Source organism: Toxoplasma gondii, chromosome V (assembly GCF_000006565.2).
Source record: "Toxoplasma gondii ME49 chromosome V, whole genome shotgun sequence".
NCBI lineage: Eukaryota > Apicomplexa > Conoidasida > Eucoccidiorida > Sarcocystidae > Toxoplasma > Toxoplasma gondii.
The window spans coordinates 1,753,628-1,773,651 of NC_031472.1; the positions used below are offsets into that span (position 1 = coordinate 1,753,628).

Below are 20,024 nucleotides of genomic sequence, written 5' to 3' on the forward strand. Positions count from 1 at the left end.
AAAATTCCTTGTGACCCAGCTGACATCCGATGATACCACGTCTGGTCTTACTGAATTTGCGATTCCCGTTGCTTTGAAGTCGTATTCTGTTGGCAAGACAGAGGGTATGTGCACAACCCCCACCCAGGTACCCTGAAATGCTCCCGGACAGGAATGGTTAAACCGCACAGGCTGTCGACGTTGTCACTTCTACACCGTGTAAAGTAGGCGCTGCAAGCCTGAGTTCAGGAGTCAGGATCTGACACGGTAGCCATTCATCTTTACTAGCGGAGAAACCACTAAAAGCTCCCCCAATGCGAGATGATCCACATATTCTGAGTATGCAGGCTGCAGACCTTGCGGCCGATGCGTCTGGCTACGACAAAGGGGTATGGTAAACCGAATTTTTTTTTTAAAAAAAGTGTATGTAAACATCACTCTTTCTGAACAGTTGCTGCTTCAGAAGTAAGATAATTCGTAGTTGATGTGAACGCAAACACCATGTTCGTTCGAAATGACACGACTTTGAAAGCTATGTTTGCGGCGTTTCGCGCATACCGGATACGCGGTGCCGGGTCCATCCTCCATTTTTCGATTCTCGTGTGGTAGTGTGTTCCTTTTCTGCCTAAAATTATCCGCTTTGTGTCCCCGTTCAGTCTGGCAACAATCGCCGCATTCCGTCCAAGCGCCTGCCGTCACGGTTCGCCTCGGACCGATGTCACCGGTGTTCTCGGTGGTGCTCTTGTGCCTAAACATTTTTACTACTTGTACACCGGCATCCTGCTATAGCAGTATCATTGTGGTTTTGACGGAATGTAAAGCCGTACTGTGCAATGCCTCCGACCACGTGTTATGGACCAGCATGCAATACTTGTGTCGCGTTGCGACACAAGTATTACATTTTCCATATTTAAGCACTGGCAACTCGGATAGGTCTCTCATTGCGTTTTCACCTAGAAGACTCTCGTAACTACGAAATGGTGGACGGAAAGCATGGTTGTCCTCTTGGCTTGGGCAACAATGTGTGTGATGGCACACGCAGTTTCTGGATCATGGTTTCGCTGTAGCTCCCGGCATCCTCTACTCGAAGAGCCACTCGTCCGTTTCCCACTCCGCTTCGAACACAGAAGGCACATTCCACGCCCCCTTGAGCTGGATGCCTGATGCCTTTACAGCTTCCAGAACTTTCTCTCTTTCTGTGCGGAAAAGTTCAATTCCAGACGCGCCGTCCTCCTCTCCATCGTCACCGAAGTTCTTGCTTTTCCCCCGGCTTCCGCTGCTCTTTCGACGTCTGGCTGCTGCCTTCTCAAGAAGCTTCCGGGACAGCAATGTCATCACCTTGCTGTCGTCATCGCCAATGCCTTTCCACAAAGCATGTGGGCCTCCAGACTGATCTGAGACGTAGTTGCGCTGCAGAAACAGTGAACAATCATACAACAGCACACTTTACGTTTGTTCAAACATTTAGTTCAACGTCGAGTTGCGTTTAAAAAGCCTTCTACATTTCGTCTTTCGCATCCGCATGCATGCGGCATTATTTCTGCATCGAGGCATCAATAAGACAGGAAACTCCTAGAAATGCTTCGCGGTACACTGATACCAGTTGCGCATGCCTCGCCACCTCTGCCCTCCGACACACTTCGCCGGTGAACGATAGTGCGACCCGCTGAGGCTGGCATCGTGAACTGTCTATGCAGCTGCACTTGTGCCTTAGAAAGTTTTTTCTCCGTAGGATGAACTAGACGTACTGCATAACTTGTGTCAATGTGCTCGTCTTCCTCGTCGCTTCCGACAGATGCTTGTTCCCCTGCAGGCCCCAGAGCTGCAGTGGGGTCCAAACCGAGCGCGGCGATTAACTGGTGAGCGGCCTGACGCCGGGCCGCCTTCTCTTCGCGCTTCCTCACAGCGTACGTTTCGGCGGTGTGCATGGCAGCGGCATAAACGGCTTGAGAGTCCCTCACCATCTCGCCCGGGTACCGCTCCAAAAGCTTCGTCGTAAGAGCTATTTTGCCGGTGGGCTGTGAGTAGACAAACACACGGAGGGCACGAGAAGTTGCTATCAAGTGGCATCAATGAGTGTGACTACCTGCATCGTAGAAGATCCCCTCATGCAATTATTCTGTAACCATTGGTCTTCTATTTCAAAATCGAAGTGGATTTCTCACTGGAAACGTCCTTATTCGTTTCGTTTGTTTTCCTCCCCCTTGAACGGCACTACATGGAGAAGTAACGAACGAAACACACGGGATTCCCTAACTCCAGCGACCTTGCGTTCGAAGTACCATACGGAAACTCGTGCGGCTAAGAGTGAATAAAGACAGGTGGCGTGTCACGAGACATAAGGACACTTTCCAGCAACCGCTGCCGGCAAAGTGTCACCCCTTTACCAAACACAACCTGGCAGCCAGGTACGGCGTGTTTTTAAGATTGTTTCAGTTTGTCTATACTTTGTCGTAGTGAAGGACGAGAGCTCGGACTCGGGATCCAAGAGGAAGAACATCCTCCAGTCTTTCCACGCGTGCGGCAGAGACCTCGCTGAGATGAAGCAGGCCGCGACACTCGCCGAACTGAACACAGAGTTTGGACAGTCAGGTGCCTCAACCATTTGCAAAGTTGTTACGTCAAGCTTAGTGCTCTATGTACCTTGGACACCCTTCTCCCCAACGCACTGCTGTCTCGCAAACCTAGCCGTGACGGCAGTGTAGCATCGAGATAGCTTGCTAGCATATGAGCGACGCCACCTCCGAAGGAGTAAAATGGAACTCGGAAACGTGCGTAGCGCATACCTGGGACGACTCTCTCGCCCGAGAGAGCTAGCGAAGACACGACACAAGCCAGAAGGCGTTCAACAGATATCAACTACACACGAAGACAGTCCGATGCGATGTCATTTTGGTAAACTACTCGTTACACGGACCGAAGTGGTCTTCCAACCCTTTCTGGCGCGTGTCTCTTTCGTGGACAGACATCTGAGCTATTATTGCCGCATTCCGAGCTTGAAGTCTTTCATGTCTCTTGCTAGGCCTGAACCGCAATTTCTCGTGACTGCCTTCCGCGCGCGTGCAACGAGAGCCTCCCTTATTGCGCAGACGCGACGATAGGCGTCAGTGCACACCACAAAAGCGAAATCTGTCCGTAACTGCTTCGAAACCGTCACGGGATCATAGGAATAACCAACAGTACCAGAAAACAGTGTCCAAGAGGAGGCACCGATACTGGAGGTACCCATTCTCCACGGTGATCCTTCTCAACCCAACAGGTTCGAAGCGTCTCACTCTGGAACTCTCTCGCCGCCGAGGCTCCTTCCGTGCAGGCAACATGCGATCTTATCTGTCTCTCACTGAGTGTTTTCGCTCACCTGCACCATGACGCCGAAGGGGTGGATTGAAACAACTTCTCCTTCCACAACTTGGTCTGGCTTCACGCGTTTCATCTGCTCGCGAATATGCACAATGCGGCTGCTGACAAGAAGTCTCTGTTTTTCGACATCGGCCTGCAGCAGCGCAACTCGCAGCTGCGCCCCCACTAGCTGGGAACTGGGCTTCACGAAACTGGGCAGTTGCGACACAGGTAGAAATCCTCGGAGTCCGAGCACGCGAACAACCAGGCCGCCTAAAAATACACGCATGGAATCATGGCAACGGACGGCCGTCGCGACAAAACTCGGCACCTTCAGCGACGTAGAATTGCTAACTTTCGCGCAAATACAGGCACAAGCTTTCGCGAATCCGACCGGAGGAGAAACCAAACGCGGGTGCCAGTCGCGCTCCATCTGCAGTTGGTCATTTCAGAAGCATGAGACACCATGGCAAGTTGAGATAAGCCACTCGGTAGATAACACAGACTAGCTGAAAGACAAGCAGGAGGACTAACAGGTTCTGTGAAACGTTGCACCATTTCGTTTTTATCCGGATTCTGCTTACCTTTATGCGCATGAAGCACCGTGGCCTTCAGAGCCCTGTCCTCCCTTTGGAGCGCGAGGAGTTGCTCCCAGGCGGCGATTCGCCGCAGAGTCTGCAGCGAGAGAACCAGCTCTGAGTCTCCAACCTTGATGACTTCGCAGAAAACATCGTCCCCGACCGAGAAGAAAGCTTTCAGGCCGTTTTTGGGGGGCTCCTCCTCCTCCAGAAGCACCTCATCAAGCCGCAGTTCTCCCTCGCACACGTACCCAACGTGGACGTAGGCAAACGAAGGCGTCACCTTCACCACTTTGCCTTTAACGAGCTGCCCGGGATAGAGCTTGAGGAAAGGGTACCCCAGGCGCCTCTTCCATTCTGCTCGCATCGCTTCCTCCATCTCGGCGAAAATATCACCGACCGGACGAGAAGCCGCAGACGCATCGAGAGGCCTGCCGTCTGGAAAATTTTTACCAAACAAGAAAGGCAGTCTCACAGGGCAGTGTCAAAAACAATTATGTAATGGCAAGTAGCGATACGCAGACACAACATGTGCGCGACTGCGGGTCACCACACACTGCGGCAGTGGCGCAGTCCACCCAGCACTTCTTCACTCACTGCCAATCACCGTTCTGGCAGACTCAGTTGGTTTTACGAGAAGCAGACCAGCTAATCGAAAAGCGGCTGGAGCTTCTGTCACAGAACTAGAACCAGACGCTCATTCCCGAACGCTAGAATCTTGAATCAAAGTACGCGGGTATTCTCAAAGCCTGGCATTTAAGCTGACACAGAAAGAACACAACTGGCGGTCTGCGATGTGCAGACGAAACTGTCGCTTATTGCACTGTTACAGCACATGGTAGCAGCCGCTCAACCTGTGTTTACGGAATCGTGTTCTTCCGAATAGTGGCCTACATCTGCGGCTGCAACGCGAAAGAAGCTGACGCGTCTTGCCTACCTGTTCCTTCGCTGGCACCACGCGACTGGACGACCGAGGTCGAAGCTGAAACAGGCTTTGTGTCTCTGCCCGCATCTTGCGTGGCTTCGCTGCCGTCTGAAACCTTTGAATCACCAGAAGGGTCCCGTCCTTGCGTTTCGATGTCGAACTCATAATATAGGCCTGATGCTTCTCCCAAGTCTTTGGAGAGCTTCCTCAGCCTGTCCACAGCCACCTCCTCGTGAGTGGGCAGAGCCTGACGTCCATCTAGAGACTTCTGGTCTCCTGTGGGTTCTTTCTCAGCACGGGACTGACGTTGCCCCTGGCGCGTTCCCAGGCTGCTGCGGTCTCCTGAGCCATTGGTTCCGTCTGGTTTCGTTTGCGCAGTTTTTTGTTCCCTCAGCTCCTGCAGGTTGAGGTCCTCATCACGGCGCATTAACTCTCGTTCGCGTTCGTCGCGTGCGCGCTTCACGTTGTGTTCCATCGCGCTCACCATCGAGTGGTACTCCTCGTTATCCCGTCTGAGCTGCTCCTTCCGGATTTCTTCGCCGAGCACCCATTGAACTGCCTCCAGAGCCCTCGCGCCGATACCGCCTTTCGCAGCAGCTGCAGCCCCCTGAAGAAGCCGTGCGGGAACGGGGAGCGCATCAGGGCGTCCCCCTTCACCGCACTTCGCTCGTGTCGGGTATTCTCTCCGTTTATCTTTTTCTGTGCCAGCTTCATACAACAAAGTCCCCTTTGACTTTGTTTCCTGCCTTGCTCCGTCGCCCGTCTTCCTCGAGCCCTCGTCTCCCTCCTTCCCCTTTGCTCGTTCCACCACCGTGAGAGCGGCTTCCAGCCGCCTCTTTGTCGCTTCTGTCGCAACTGCCAGCACCTCTTTGTAGGTTTCTGCCTCTTCCCAGTCTTGGAACATCGCCGGGGTGAACTCCACGGGGTGTCCAGTTCTCGGCGGCGGTCGGCCATGAGCTGCGTGTCTCTCGCGGTACGTTTGAACAATGTTTCGAACCACTTGAATATCTTCTTCAGACTGCAAACCGCGGTGGAGGCGGCCGAGCAAAAACGTCTCCGAGTCAACCACCGCACGCTGCAGGAGCTGAGCGCACATTGCAGATCAAGCATGCGACAGACCCTCAATGGACACAAACGGTGAACAAGAAACAGAGACTGAGCGACGGTTTCGAGGGGAGAAGCAAGGTGTTTGGAGGCGGGCACGCGTCGCGTCCTTAGCGATATTGAACAGTAGCGAAAATGGCATGGTACGGATGTTGCAGATGTTGTCAGTCAACGCGCGTTCCATTTTTAGGGAGAGCAGCGAGCCACGACGCAAACGTATCTTGCGAAGCTTCAACTTGCCGTTACGGCGCATTTTACCTTTGTTTCGACAGAAATACAGTGCACTATTTTCTGCAAAAATATCGAACAGTTGGCTTTTTTATGTTTCCGACAGCAAAGAGATCTAGATGTCTCATCATTTGCTCACATTTGCACATCCGAGTCCAAATGACCTCCACGTTAAATGAACGGCAAGTACGCCCACCATTTTGGTAGCGCATGCTGCCACTGTACAATGCAGTACATTCGCATAATTACCTGCAAGGCACTCCTCGCTTCTGGAGCCGCCATAGTTGGACTGTCCGGCGTGATGTGTCCGTATCGAGCTATGAGCGCCTGGACGGAGGACGGAAGGCCCATGCTCGCTAGCATTTGCTGTTTCGCCAGCGCTTCTGCGGCTTCTCGAACACGGGCACTCATCCGTAGTTCCTTTCCTTCCTCGTTGTCGCGCGAAGTTGCGCTTGGCGCGGTTCGCAGGGAGTCCCGAAAGTGCTCGTCTGTCGCTTGGCTCTTGCTTTCTCCTTCCTTTGACGATTGTGTTGCTTGGTGTTCGTCACTGTGATTCCCTCCTATATTCCCGCCGCCCTGCCGTTGCAGCCTCTGCCCAGCTGCCTCCTCCATGGCCCTTCGTTCTTCTTGCCACTCGCGGATCTGCAGCCTGGTAGCTAGTTCAAGTCTCCTCCTGGCTGCGTCGGCGCCTGTTGGAGGGCTGTGTCCTTCGTCGTCGACCGGGAAAAGCGCCGCCCACGCCTCGACCTCGAGATTCCTCACAAATCCGCCTGGGCCACCTGCGTCGATGAGATCGCGGTCAGCCGCGAGGACCCCTTCTTTCCACTTCAGAGCCTTGACAGGCTTCTCCAGTATTTCAGGGCGCCTGGCAAGGAAGCGCTTTGGGACCTTTAGCGTCAAAAGCCTGTCTTTTTCCTCCTGAGTGAGTGCGGGCAGGCGCACGGACCTGCTCGGCTGACGACGAAGGCCCTCAAGCCAGCGATCCAGCTGTTCTCTGTGATGTGTGTACACGCGGGGGAAACGCGCTCGCAGTGTGTCCGGGTCAGTTGCAGCCAGGAAGCCCTCCGTGTCGCGATACCTGTGCGGCGTAAGAAGCCACTCGATGTACTTTGAGTCCTGCAACTTCTCCAGAGAAGTGTGGAGTTCCTCCCGAGACACGGCCGAGAAAATTTCCTCCAGCAAACCGTCGTCTACCGGTGGCGGATCAATTCGCGGGTAGTGCGGAAGCAGCCGCAGGTACGAGGGGCGAGGGAGAGACGCCGGAGAGCAGGAGCGAGAGGAGAGGTCTTCCGCATGCCCGTGCTTTGTCGACTTCGGCGCATCCGGAACTCCAGTAATTCTCGACGACAACTGAGGCAGAGGAAACGGATAGGCCCGGCCAGGAGGCGCGACAATCTCAGGAATCGGCATATACACGCGGGGAGAAAAAACCGGTCGGCACGCAGAAGCAGAAGTCACTGGAGATGAAACCTGCAAAATGCCATCGGGTTCATTCGAATTGGTTGAGCCGTCCGTTTGAGTGGAAAAGGCAGGGCCTCCGATCTTCCGTGCCTGGTCAGACGAGCTATCCGGCTCTGGCATAGAGGGTTCACTGCTCTCTTCTGCAAAAGACCCTCCAAAATCGTTCAGATTATGGTCTTCCCGTCTTGTGTCACACGAGGGGGAAGTCCCGTGCGGATCCCCTGTCCCGTCTGAGTCGCCATCACGGCTTGTCGTCTCAGCGCACACTCTCGACAGGGCAAGCCTGTGCAGCTGTTCACGATTGTCTTTCCAAGAGATCGCAGACTGCCTATCGAATCCGCAGTTCCTGAGAGGAGAGCACAGGGAAGCCCTTTGGGAACTTGCACGCAACAGCCATCGCAGACGCAGAAGCCGGCCAGCAGGCGCATGCAGGTACGCAAACGCGCTGGGTCTTGCTCGAAAAGCGGAGCTGCTCTGAAAGCAGCGGGACCCAAAGAAAGAAACGAAAATGGATAAACACCGGCAGAAAGTCTCTGCCGCCGAGGGCAGCCGGCGCCCGGATATCTGAGGAATGGCCGGAACAGCAGATGAGCAAAAACTGGCTTTCGGCTGGAAGCCTAGAAGCGCCGAGTGCGAGGTCATGTGCAAGGCCTTCGAATGGTCTGCATTCTTGAGACCGGCACTGGAAGAGCAGAGCGCCACATGGCGACCATGATCAGCCTCAAAGTGGGCGTGGGGGGGACCCGCGAAGTTCCAATTTTGAGACAACACGCGACCTCTGACTGGGAAGACCACACTCCCGCAGCCGGAAACCACAAGTGCAGCGACGAAGGAGAGGAAAAAGAGTCGAGATACAGCGTAGCAGTCAACAGAGGCGCCCATCAGGAAGCATACAGCCACTGAGACTGAGGGTAGAGTTCCAAAGCACAGGAAAGGGGGCAGTCACGCCGCGAAATTGCAATTCGGCTTCTGGGGATATTCAGTACCGTGCACTGAGGGCCCATACTAAAGGCCGATGGTTAAACCCTGTATGGAAAAAACAACTACTTCGCGCTCCAGGACGCAGTTCATAACACCTGATCGGGAGAGAAGCACAGCTCAAATTCATCGAGCAAACAGGCGTGTCTCGTGCGAAAATCCATTGTCATGAAGAGCCACCACTCGTTGATGAAGCTGCCAAGAGACACGCAAACACACACCAACGATCAGTGTCAAGGCGGCTTTCTGGCCAGTGTGCATCTCGTTGGGTGTGTTTCGTAAATATCTGGGGCTTGCTGGCGGGGCAACTTGGTATCGAACATGCTTGTTATGCGAACGTGATACACGACGACTGCCGTCGCGGAAGGCGGACCACGGCATGCACACACGAGTGAGAAATTTACTAAGAAATTAGTTTTCCGCGCTTAGAGTGACGTACTGGAGAAAGAAAGTGTGGCTCCGGAAAAGGAACTCGCAAAATGTGTGCTGCACCACCTGACTAGTGTTGCTCAGTGTGCCTGGGCTTCCAGGAAGCACCTTCCGCAAACGGGTAAGACAACTGCCGAACAGAGGACTGTCTCAGCTCCGATATCCACTCGATTGAGAAAAAAGCGAACTGCAGCACAGGGCGACGAAGGCTGCAGACCTAAACGACGCAGGATGCAGGCCAAGGGACCTGCATGCATTTCCCGCTGCCAAGCGTAGTTCACGTAAACTGGTGAAGCGACTCCTGCGAGAAGTTGCCTTTGTCTGCGTCCACATGTTCGGATATACGTTTCACCTGGCTAAAAAGACACGTCAAACTCTATAAAGCATGAACGGGAGTATGTCCATATTAACAGCGTATAGACTTCAACCCAGGTGACACTGTTCTTGCATGAAGTGTGTTTCGCGCCAACCAGCAGTGCATCAGCAGTTATATTAACTGCAAGATGAGGGTTAGAGTCGCTGTCTCCACTCGAGACCGGAGATATGCAACTTAGGAAAGCGAATGCAGACGAGAATAACTCTCTGTCCAGGCGTGAGCTATGGTGCTTTAGCCCCGCTGAGGTGCTGATCTGCCCGGTGTGCTGCTGAAGTCTGCCGCCGCCGTGTTTCGCGTTACGACACAAACGCAGAGTACCCATGCCCGCTTATTTTGAATTTATATTTCAAATCTTCCCGTTGTTCTACACATCAAGAAAAATGTTTATCCAGGAGTAGAGCTCGCATGGTCTGCTTTGTCCACTTATGCTTCCACTGAAGCAGACTATCTCGCCCTCACGACTGTGATTCGCGGCACTTGCGACAGCATGGTTTCCCTCTAGTGCCTGTGAAGCTTCGGCGGTCTGCAAGCATGCGGTATTTCTTCTGTCCTCCGGTTGTGGCGCGGTCCCTGACTTTGGCGTTGCTGTTTAGGTTTTGTTTTATCGTTTCTTTGTTGTACTCCAATGAAAGGGTGACTTTTTCAGCTCAGACGGGGAGGCGTACCGGAGGCATCTCACAGAAACACCTTGTGTGTTTCGTCGATGGCGCTCACTTGCCCCGACCTTCTTCGTTCTCTTCAGCAACGTCTGCGTTACCGAACAATGCAGCAGACCCACATTCGGAGCGTGTAGCGTCATTTATGTTTCGCCCGTCCTCCTTGCTCCTCTGTTTCTCTACTTTCTCCTCCCGGCCTCCCCCGACGTTCACACTCTGGCTTCGTCCGCTGTCCTCCTGTCATTCCCTTTGCAATGGTTCGCACTACAATGGTGCCAACTCGAACTTTGTTTCTCGTCCTCTCCCCCTAGAGAGAGGTACCCGTAACGGTTCCTCGGGAACATGCGCGCACATGCTTCTAGGAAATGCATATCCGATCAGGGTTTCATCGAACTTCGAGCAAGTCGATCTGTTGCAGACATGGTCAAATTCGAGAAAGGAGCCGGATGCATATGGAGGGGGTCGGCGAACTGCGCTAGCAATGGTGAAGCAGAGGAGATATCAGCGTAAGTAACAATGGCACTTTACTCCGCTGATGGCATCGTATGTAACATCTACATCCGATGAAATAAGGCATCACCGAAGCGTACAGGAGGTACATCCAGCCTTGGGTGTGTTGCTACACATAAGATGGCAGCGAGTAGATTCGTTACGGTTCATTCTGCTCTGCTGATAACAGCAGACTCAGCGTACAGTTGGAGGTATTCGAACACTTTGGCCGCAAGTACCGTTGTGAGACTCTCTTGGCTTCTGAAGTTTTCTCCGTCAACTGAAGTTTTCTTGCAGCTAGGCGAGATGAAGCCGCACAATGGCTACTGCCCAAGTGTTCGAGGAGAGGACATGCACAGCGACAGAGCTGCAGCATAGTGGGATACGACTGCTGCTTGCCCACTTTCTTTGGCTGTTTTCAGTGGCCACTGACAATCTCTTTGTTGGCCTACGGGACGCCCAGGTCCAGAGGAATCTTCGTCGCAAGCAAATGATGATTGACTACAAGCCCCTCCGACAGTACTACAAGTATAAAGTGGCGCACGCGACGTCAATGGATGAGCGGCTGGACTGGCACTGCCGGCTTCAGCGCTTGCCTAGAGACTCTTCACCCACAAGATACAGGAACCGGTGCCGAGTGTGTGGCAGGGCTCGAGGCTACTTTCGCTTCTTCGGCCTCTGCCGACACCACGTGCTAGACATGGTTCGAAATGTCATGTTTCCTGGATTCACCAAGGCCGAGTGGTAGAAGTGGTGGAACTGTGAAGCACTCCTGTCACTGCCTGAAGTGCACTGACACTGTTTTGGTTACTTATGGACGCGTAACAGCTCATTATACAAGGTCGGCGACAGCCTTTAAGGGCTGTATAACACGGCAATAGGCCCCGAAGACGAGCGTCGCAGTGTTCTGCACGTCAAACTGTTGACAGACTTCTACCTGCGGTCACAAGATCCCCAGTCTTGTGGAACAGGTCACCGTCAAAAAATCGCAACTGACTGCTAATGCAACCACCTTAGCTGACAAGAGTGTCCACACGTCTTCACTGACAAGTCCATCTTTGTGACTAGGATATGCTTTTGCCCTCTAAACAGTACATCCCACTGTGTGTGCACCAATTTCATCGTTTGGGGGGGAGGGGCTAACTAAACGCTGGCGGGCGCTCCGGCATGCTTCCACACCCAAAGCTGTTATACATATTCCTGCGGAACAGCAGGAGGCAAAGCGCAAACCTGCGGTGATATTTCCATCGCGCGTCGGGTTTTAGGCGATCGACAGAGCGAAGCTACGACGTTGATCAGAGTATTTTCGATGTGCAGATCAAAAACCATAAAAAGTCGAAGGTGCCGTTTCCGTCCCATTCAAACTCACCATAGAGTGATACGGCTGGCGTACCACACAAAGTGAGCGCGCGCGAAAAATCAGCCACGCACCAGTATCCGGCAGAGTATCGGCAACGCCAGTAAGGCCCGTTGGACGCTTCTACGCGTGATGAGAAAATCTATAAAAACCCTGTCCCCGGCGAGAAGCAGCGAGTCCTCGTATCACCCCATGAGCAATGGCTCCTTGGAGGGAAAATGGTCATTTCACAGGTGCGCGAGTAAGGGGGAGAACAAGGCCTTGTCAGCTGAAGTACAAAACAAGACACGCTCTTCCCTCCCGATCCGGTGGAGAGGGGATATTACTACACATGCCGGAAGCCTTGAATCAGGCTGGCAAATGGCGCCAGTATAAACAACATTAACGAATATCAGCGGGTCGTCTGCTTTTATGCATCGTGTTCCTTGAAGCCAGCGTCCCCTAGGTTGCGACGAAATGACCTGTCGCTTCACTAGACAACCTTGCTCAAACCGTTTGCGGAATACGCGCAACGATTCCGTTCAAGAGGTAGCAAAAAAAACGTACAACCGGTGATGAGAGGGACCTCGGTGTAGTTTTATTTCTGAAGATGCCGAGTAATCGCGTGCCAGAATAGATGCTTGAAGCGGCGAATCTCGAATCTGCGGCGTGCGGTTTCTGGGGAGACCCGCAGCGGCTATGGTGGACAGCGGGCTCCCGAATTTTTTGTGAAGCGTCGAAAGATTTTCGGCTCCAGGCTGCCGGTCAGTTAGCTCCGAAATAGCTTACTAGTTGCTGGGAGAAACCCTGTTTTCGTCTTGTGGCGTCTGCGGGGAGATCGCTTGTTGCTCGTGAACTAGCTGAGGCTGTTCGGGCGCGGGAAGTCCAAGTTGTGGGACTTGGGCTGGGTATTCGTCACATATCGAGGGTTGGCTCGCACGCCCGCAGGCTCCTCCGCGCAAAATGTAGTACATGGAATCGTCGGCGTTAAGCTTGTCGTATTGAGCCCTCTTGTACAGCTGTCGCGGCTGGGTTTCTGGGTACGGCTGTGAACAGCAAACAAAAAACAATAAAAACAAGTACGCTGACGGACTCACGGACTCCAGTGTCATGTGTTTCAGGCAAGATGTACCATTGGTCGCACCCCTCCCGGTTCGGTGAAACACGGAAATCTCTCCACGATAGTTATCAAGCTGCCAATAGTTCATGGAGTTAGGTCGCCACCTGATCCTGTCATATACTTCCAGAATCCACCATTACAACCTGGTGGGTGCAGACGAGCGAGCCAGCTTATACCTGGTGCTCTCTACTTGGCACACTGATGTGTGCCGACTTTCGTCTGTTGGCCCACGTACACTTAACCAAGATGAATGCCAGACTCAGGGAACTGCATGGCAATAACGATGGGATGTTTCGTTTCTCCGAAAGTTACCTTCAGGGAAGACGTCTCGCAGTGCCCGCTCTGGAAACGCGCAGATGCTGCGCCGGGAGCTTTTCCCGTCGCCACATCTTCCTCCGTCTTTTCTCCCTTGCGTGGGCAGAGGGTTCTGTCAAGGCTGCTGACTTCCATTGGATGGCGTTTGACATCACGTGTCTCGAAGGGCCCATCAGGGTTTGCAAGAGGTGGTAATCGGTTTTTCACAACCGGAAGTCTGTCGCTTCGATGAGCATCCGGTTCGACAGTCAGGAATCGGTCCCACTGCAGCAGATGTACAGACCCACAGATCACACGGGGAAGCGAGGCGCTCGATAAAAATGAGGGTTTGTTGACGGGCAATCGATGGGCAACGATGGAGTCATCAGTATATCTTAGCTAAGGCTTACTTGTAGGTGGCTTCTTCCTCTACGATCGTACGCGCCCTGCATGCGTTTCCAGGTGTGGTATGTTGCGTCTCGGTCGAGCTGCTTAAAGTCCAACTCTACACTCGCACTACCGCCTTTTCTGCATGTGCAAAATTCCATTTTCCCGTCAATGGCTTGCCACCTTGTTTGAAAATGCTTCCTCTGGTCCGCTAGATCTCCTGCACAGATTCGCAGATGCGACCGCTTGCTGGATCGGACTGCCGGATACAAGGGCGTCTGTCCTGCTGGACAGCCTGTACTCCCGCGGAGAAAGTCTGCAGAAACGCTGTCACCCTGCGGGGATGTGCAGTATAGCAGCTCCCTTACTCCGTCACTATAGCCTTTACCCGGGTTGATGCGTTTTCGAGTGTGCTGATGAATCTCATTCATGCGGCCTGCCGCGACACCCGCCATGTCGGGCGCAGAACCAAAGGCCAGCTGGGAGAGTTTCGGACGTCGGTGTTCCGGGATGATATCTTCCCAGGGATCATCAATTGACTGAGCGCACGTGTTTTTCCTCGACGATAATGAGGGCTTGCCTGCATATCCAGTGGGGTCGAACACCCGGGGCTGTGCCGTGCCCGGGATTGGCACTGCAAGGGGTCCACCCACCGACGTCGCCATTGCGAGAAAGAGCAAGCTGGCCAGTCCGAGGCGGAACTCGAGGAAGTCACTCACGCACCTGTCTAGCACAGAACAACCGAAGACTGTCTTGCCGCAGCAGCTTTCTCGATACAGAAAACGCGCATCGAAACTAGTGTGACAGCCGAACCCAAAAAGCACTGCGAACGAGACAGAACGAGACCGAGGCAGACCACGTCCAGTGGATCACTTGAGTAGACTGAGCAATGACATCGCTCCACAACGCGTACTTCGGCAACAAATCGAAACCTTTCAACGTCAAAATCAATATCAAGTGCGTGCAAGAGTATTACCACGTACCCCAAGGATGCTGCACTGAGTTACGCACGTTAAACTACGATGGTGCAGAAAGGCTCTGAAATAGCGTCGCAACACAGGCTGTTAGCTGGTTGTGATGACAGCAGCAACGGAGCCGCCGCGTTCAGCTTGAAAAAATGCAATTGCGCCGTCCACTCTTTCCTAAATAGGCATCGTGCTTGCTGTATAAGGAAGCAGGATTCCGACAGAATTCAAAAGTTAAGTCAGAAATCCTAGAAACTCACAAATTGCTCCACTGGACCGCCGTGGATGGGCTCTTATTTTACTTTCGCTGGGCTGGCATGACAGTTGGTTAGCAGCAACAACTCTCTCTCCGGTAGCCGCAATGTTCCCAGCACAACCTTCTGCACAGCTGCCTACAGAAAGCTTACGATCGAGGTCGGCTCCGGCCACGATGTTCGAGCACGGCATGGCCCCCTTTTATGGCCACGATAGACCTGCCTGGGTGCAAGGCACGGCCGGACTCGGTCCATGTCTCGACGCGTCTAGCTAGCACGGCGAGAGCAGAATGCAGCCAGCTGCAAGGGAACTCGACGTTGAGCAACAGCACCGGTGGCTAGCCTCAGTCCACCGGGTGCGCAGGGGGCAGATCCGGACGGTGGACGGTCGACGTTTTGCAACCTGCACGGAAAATGAGCTTGAAGCATTGCGCTGAGCGCCGGCCGCAACTTCACCTCTTGCCTCATTTTGTCGTCGGTGAACGCAGTTGCGCAGCGACCTCTGCAACTGCCTCATGTGCGGGGGTCATCGGGAGATACTAGTTGCTTGGTACTGTCGACGCAGTGCCAAGACGTAGGCGATACCGTGTACTGTTACTTCTGGTACGCAGTAGGTTCATTCCGTTCCTCTGTACACTTTTTAAGGACGCCAATCACAGTCTCTGCGGAACGGGGCACTACCATTTCTATGCTGTGTCCGCAGTGGTTGCTGTGCCGCGCTGCAGCTTCATAGAATGTGCCTAGCCAAGGACTAAAGGTGCATCGTGTGACTCCGTCCCAGCAGCTCGATTTCTTATGCTTCGGGAAACTGAGCCTTCGCTCAGTTGATTTTCGACTTTTGGCTTCGACCAGAAGAGGGGAAAAGAGTTTTTAACTTCAAGAGTTTGGTAGGTCAGAGTTACAAGTTGAAGAAGGCAAAGTACGGAGCGTAGATTCTACAGACATTACAGCTTTAAGCTGCCGCCAACGGACCCTGGTCGTGTACGCCTTCCTTGGTGGCTGGCAAGAATCAGTGGCACATTCGATGAGCGTTCCACTGTAGTTTCTATGTGTTTCGATGTTATTCACGGGCAGGTTCATCTTTATCAATGTCTGCTACTTTTTTTACAGCACTCAACAGCAAATTCTCGGACTGCGTGTATTGTCAGTCGCGTGCGGTGCAGGCTAAGACAACTGAGTCGTTGCCCAAAGTCATCGTCCTACTAGGCAAGACCGGGGCTGTCACTGCCGCTGTGGCTGAGACAAATGACTTCGTCCGAGCACTATGTAGAGCTTTTTGTCTTGCGGCTCGAATCAATTTTTCTCGCTTGGCAGCGTTGGCTTCTCTAAAAAAGTTGTGCACTGGGAACCGCGGTTCTGCACTGGCACCACAGTGTGTCTTGTGGCTGGACCGCACAATCGACGCAGGGTTCGCGACCATCCGCAAACTTGCAGCGCGTTTCGGAGTCGAATGCATCTGATGCCCTCCACAAATTCCATCTATATCAGCACGCTTCAAGTCTATGGGCGTGGCACACCCGAACGTTATTGTCTCGCTGGCGCGGTGTCTCCGTTGTGACATCTCGTGGTTTGTCAAATCCTGGGTTGCGGCAGCCGCGAATCTTGTGTGCTTATTAAGAGTGGTCGCCATTGTGCGGGGCAAGCTACCTGAGCTGCGCTTGCGCTCTACTCATTTCGGTGTTTCTTGCTGAATTTATTTCTTTCCATCCGTTATGGCGCTGCCTCTGGATGCCTGGGCGACTGCAGCCCATGGAAGCAAGGCATATGTCGCACGCAGTGCCGACGTATCGCGCGGGGCGTGTTTCTCTCCTGCCGGTGTAACCCGAGTGTCTCACCAAGGAATCGAACCCGCACGGCCTGCCGGCGTGTCAAGCAGAAGGCTGACCCAACTTCGCCTGGCGATGTCACAGCAACCGGAAGATCGAGCACACGCTCCTCGCGGTCCCACCGCCTACAGTTGTACGGCGCTCCGAGATAACGTCAACGAAATTCTACGGTCAGCAACGATACCTCGTGACACTGATCCAGTTGCTGCTGTTCTGGATCGCAAGCGTGTGGACGACTACGCTGGTATGCGTAGCGATGGAATCAATGAGCTGCGGACGCCGTCTCACCGATGGTCCGCGGAAGTTGGTAAAAAGCGTGGTCTCATGACAAAGAATGAGTCGGTTTTCGTTTCCGATGTCCTTGAGCATCACGGCCGTCCAATTGATGATTCCCCCGAGTTCCAGCATCCACGCGTCGCCGCGTACTTGCAGCAACAGTGTAAGCCTAAGTGCCGCAGCCTGCAAAGGCATTATGGTCCGGACGAGCTTCACAAAGCGTTCTACACCAAATTCGAGGTGGTTGACAAAACCACCGGCCGGACTGAAATCATGACAGCACGACGGCCAGGTTCGGCAGCTGCGATCATCAGCCTCTGCAATTTCGATGCCTACAGTACGAGATCGCACAAAGCTACTAGCGCTCAGAAGCAAGTCAGCAACATTGAAAGTACACCGCTGGTAAGTGGATCTAAAACGAAGGGTGAGACCGTCCCAGCCCCAGAGCTATGTGAACGAGATCGTTTTGCGATCCACTACTGCATAAATCTGGCATCATCTGTCTCCCGTGGATGTGCAAATTATTGCTTCAGGGTCTAGTGCCACGCAAAGGCGCGGAACTTCCTCACAAGCCGTCCTTTACTCAGACGGCGGCCAGTGTCTGCATGAAACGAAGCCAGCTCCGTTGCCAGGACGTAAGTGGCTTGAGCAGAACATATTTCGGTCAATTTACTGGCAGCTGGCACTAGACCTCATAACCGCGTCGTCCACTGACAGAGTCAGGGGTCTTCTATGATTTGGGACCTCAGACATAAGGTTGGCCTTGAGTCACTGTGACACGAATGTTCACGGGACATATGCATAACTACACGTCGAGCAGGGCCAGGGTAAAGAGAGCTTTTCAAAATCAGCTCCTTGTAGTTGGTGCATGTGTGGTTTGGGGGTGTGGCGTAGCTGGCCAAGTTCATGCTATGTTGTGAGATGCGGTCTACAGTGGCTGTGACTGTTATGAACTGTGTTTATTTTCAGAGTTGGCTCACACCTAGCAGTGATGCACCGACAATAAGACATCTGGGACAGAGCAGGCGCCACGTTGCGCTTCCCTGGCTTCATCGGCCCACAAACAGGATCCTGCAGCACCTGCCACAACCTCGTGTTCAGTCGCGTCTCGTCTGCCAGGTGGATCACGCAAAAAAATCCCCCTTGTGATGCCCCAGAACAAAGCAATCAACTTTGCAGCCTCCTGAAGCACGAAACTCGTGCAGTACCCCAGAATGCCGTTATTTACCGTCACTGTCTTGGGCAGGATCACGAACAGTACCGGCTACACTGAATTTTCGTCGTCTGTGAAGATCCCTCTGGATTCCGCCAGCGCGGGCGGAACAACAGTCAGAGCCTAGGGAGCCATGCGGCCGGGAGTAGTATACGGTTAGAGTTCGAACGTCGGCAATTTGTTTGCGAAAACGGGGAACCACTAGGCCCAGCTGCAATGAGATGAGAAGACACAGAGAGCTGAGGTTCAAGAAAAGGCCCTGAAGGGATGAAGTAGCGTTATCTACAACATGAATGCGTGCTGGTTATATGAATACCAGCTCACGAAAGACATTTATAAGGCAGTGGCAGGCGGTAGAGGTATTGGACCAGGCGAAACGAGGCGAGGCAGAACATCCTTACCAGTTCAGTCTAGATCTTTGCTTTGAGGGGACCATGTAAGATTGAACATTTGCCTAAACCGGGAAATATGTTGGTGTTGAACTGGGAATAGTCATCGACAGGGCATGAGCAAGGCGGGAACGTACCACGAACAAGATGGAAATGCAAGTGTGGGCCAGCCTCCAAGAAGACTTTTGAGACAGTCCTTAGAACGGTACTGTGTAAGGTGAAAAAGCGGCTTGGGAACTCGAGCTCGAATTCTACTTTCTCTCTTGAGTTCCTTGTTTTAAGTTCCGCAAACTGGAGGGGCGTCTCCCTCAGAGCAGCAGCAAATGACAGGCTGCTCTGTTGAAGGACCTCTAGTCCGCGACGCTCAATGCTATCTGACAGGAAGATCATGGAACTATTCGGCAGCACATGCAGTTGCTGGCGTGATAAGCGTGTTTGTCGCTGCGTTGTTAGCTAAGCAAAGAGGGCATGCACTGTGTACGATGCGTAAAGAGGAAGAGTGACAGTTTCACCGTGACTGTGGACTTGCCGGTAGGTGATTCCATTTCACGTTAAATTTGTCGTATAATTGACTGTCAAATGCTAAAAGGGGGGGTGCGCTCGTTCTGTTGGTCTTTGAGGTGTCGCGCTTCATGAAATCTTCAAACGCATCTTCTCTGAACGTCTCCTAGGCTTCAGCGCACGTTTCGTTTGAACTCATTGGCATGTTTGCTTTTGTCCTGTGCCTCGAGTCGATCCAACAGAGAGAGCCTCTTTCACAACTGAGGGATACCAGTAGACTGAAACAACGTTAAGACAGTAGGTCATAAATTTCAGGAACCTACGTCTGGGCTATCGTTGCCAGGATTATGTCGGCGGCGGCATGCGGGACTACATGTGATCCCTCAATACGTGACACTGGTTCTTCAAATATACGCTGGATGCCACCGAACCTGCGGTAGATCAATACCTTTTGGATATCCAGCTTCAGTTGCACTTTGATGGAATATACCAATCAGATGAGTTACTTTAGCACCATGTATTAATAGAACAAAGACAAACAGTCTGGTACGAAGCCGCAACAAGCTAGTTGTAGTGAACCAGTGGCTCAACAAACCTGTCAACTGAGTATGCTGGCTTTAGTTCAGATAAAAACGGTCCTGCTTAAACTGAGGAGTCACGTAGGTACAGACCGTACGACATTCACGTCATTACACAGACGTTAGCTTCTACACGTGATATATGGATTACCGTTATCAATCGTATTAACGAGAGACAACTACGACTCAGATGCTAATATGATCAGTACCACCGTATTGGAAGTGGTCCTTTCTGAGACAGACCACAATAAAGTTATTCCCCCATCGGTTGTGTTCTAGGTGTAATGTATGCGTTGCTGTCATCACTGTGAACCCTTTTGGTCCGATCCTAATTACACAGTGA

At 52.9% G+C, this 20,024-nt stretch overlaps 5 protein-coding genes across 5 annotated transcripts; 3 read left to right on the forward strand and 2 right to left on the reverse strand.

Moving 5' to 3' along the window:
- Positions 1-883: 883 nt before the first annotated feature.
- On the reverse strand, positions 884-9,193 carry TGME49_286620 (S1 RNA binding domain-containing protein). Its single transcript, XM_018781992.1, has 7 exons — positions 6,403-9,193; positions 4,834-5,905; positions 3,903-4,334; positions 3,338-3,591; positions 2,427-2,546; positions 1,728-1,997; positions 884-1,389 (listed from the first exon to the last, which is right to left on the reverse strand). Exons 1-7 carry the CDS (start codon positions 8,494-8,496, stop codon positions 1,060-1,062), a joined length of 4,572 nt encoding a protein of 1,523 aa, XP_018637774.1. The 5' UTR covers positions 8,497-9,193; the 3' UTR covers positions 884-1,059.
- Positions 9,194-9,365: 172 nt separating this feature from the next.
- TGME49_286610 (ribosomal protein RPS14, putative) lies at positions 9,366-11,686 on the forward strand. Its single transcript, XM_018781991.1, has 2 exons — positions 9,366-10,559; positions 10,965-11,686. The coding sequence occupies exons 1-2, from the start codon at positions 9,929-9,931 to the stop codon at positions 11,288-11,290; spliced, it is 957 nt and encodes a 318-aa protein (XP_018637775.1). The 5' UTR covers positions 9,366-9,928; the 3' UTR covers positions 11,291-11,686.
- On the reverse strand, positions 11,559-15,235 carry TGME49_286600 (hypothetical protein). Its single transcript, XM_018781990.1, has 3 exons — positions 13,703-15,235; positions 13,311-13,577; positions 11,559-12,924 (listed from the first exon to the last, which is right to left on the reverse strand). The coding sequence occupies exons 1-3, from the start codon at positions 14,342-14,344 to the stop codon at positions 12,667-12,669; spliced, it is 1,167 nt and encodes a 388-aa protein (XP_018637777.1). The 5' UTR covers positions 14,345-15,235; the 3' UTR covers positions 11,559-12,666.
- On the forward strand, positions 14,569-15,240 carry TGME49_286595 (hypothetical protein; the record flags this gene model as incomplete). The annotated part of the gene is made up of 2 exons (XM_018781989.1): positions 14,569-14,636; positions 15,033-15,240. The coding sequence occupies 2 exons, from the start codon at positions 14,569-14,571 to the stop codon at positions 15,238-15,240; spliced, it is 276 nt and encodes a 91-aa protein (XP_018637776.1).
- Positions 15,241-15,371: 131 nt separating this feature from the next.
- SPM2 (microtubule associated protein SPM2) lies at positions 15,372-19,412 on the forward strand. The gene is made up of 5 exons (XM_018781988.1): positions 15,372-15,785; positions 16,062-17,402; positions 17,534-17,635; positions 17,970-18,649; positions 19,346-19,412. The coding sequence occupies exons 2-4, from the start codon at positions 16,611-16,613 to the stop codon at positions 18,147-18,149; spliced, it is 1,074 nt and encodes a 357-aa protein (XP_018637778.1). The 5' UTR covers positions 15,372-15,785; positions 16,062-16,610; the 3' UTR covers positions 18,150-18,649; positions 19,346-19,412.
- The last annotated feature ends 612 nt before the right edge of the window (positions 19,413-20,024 follow it).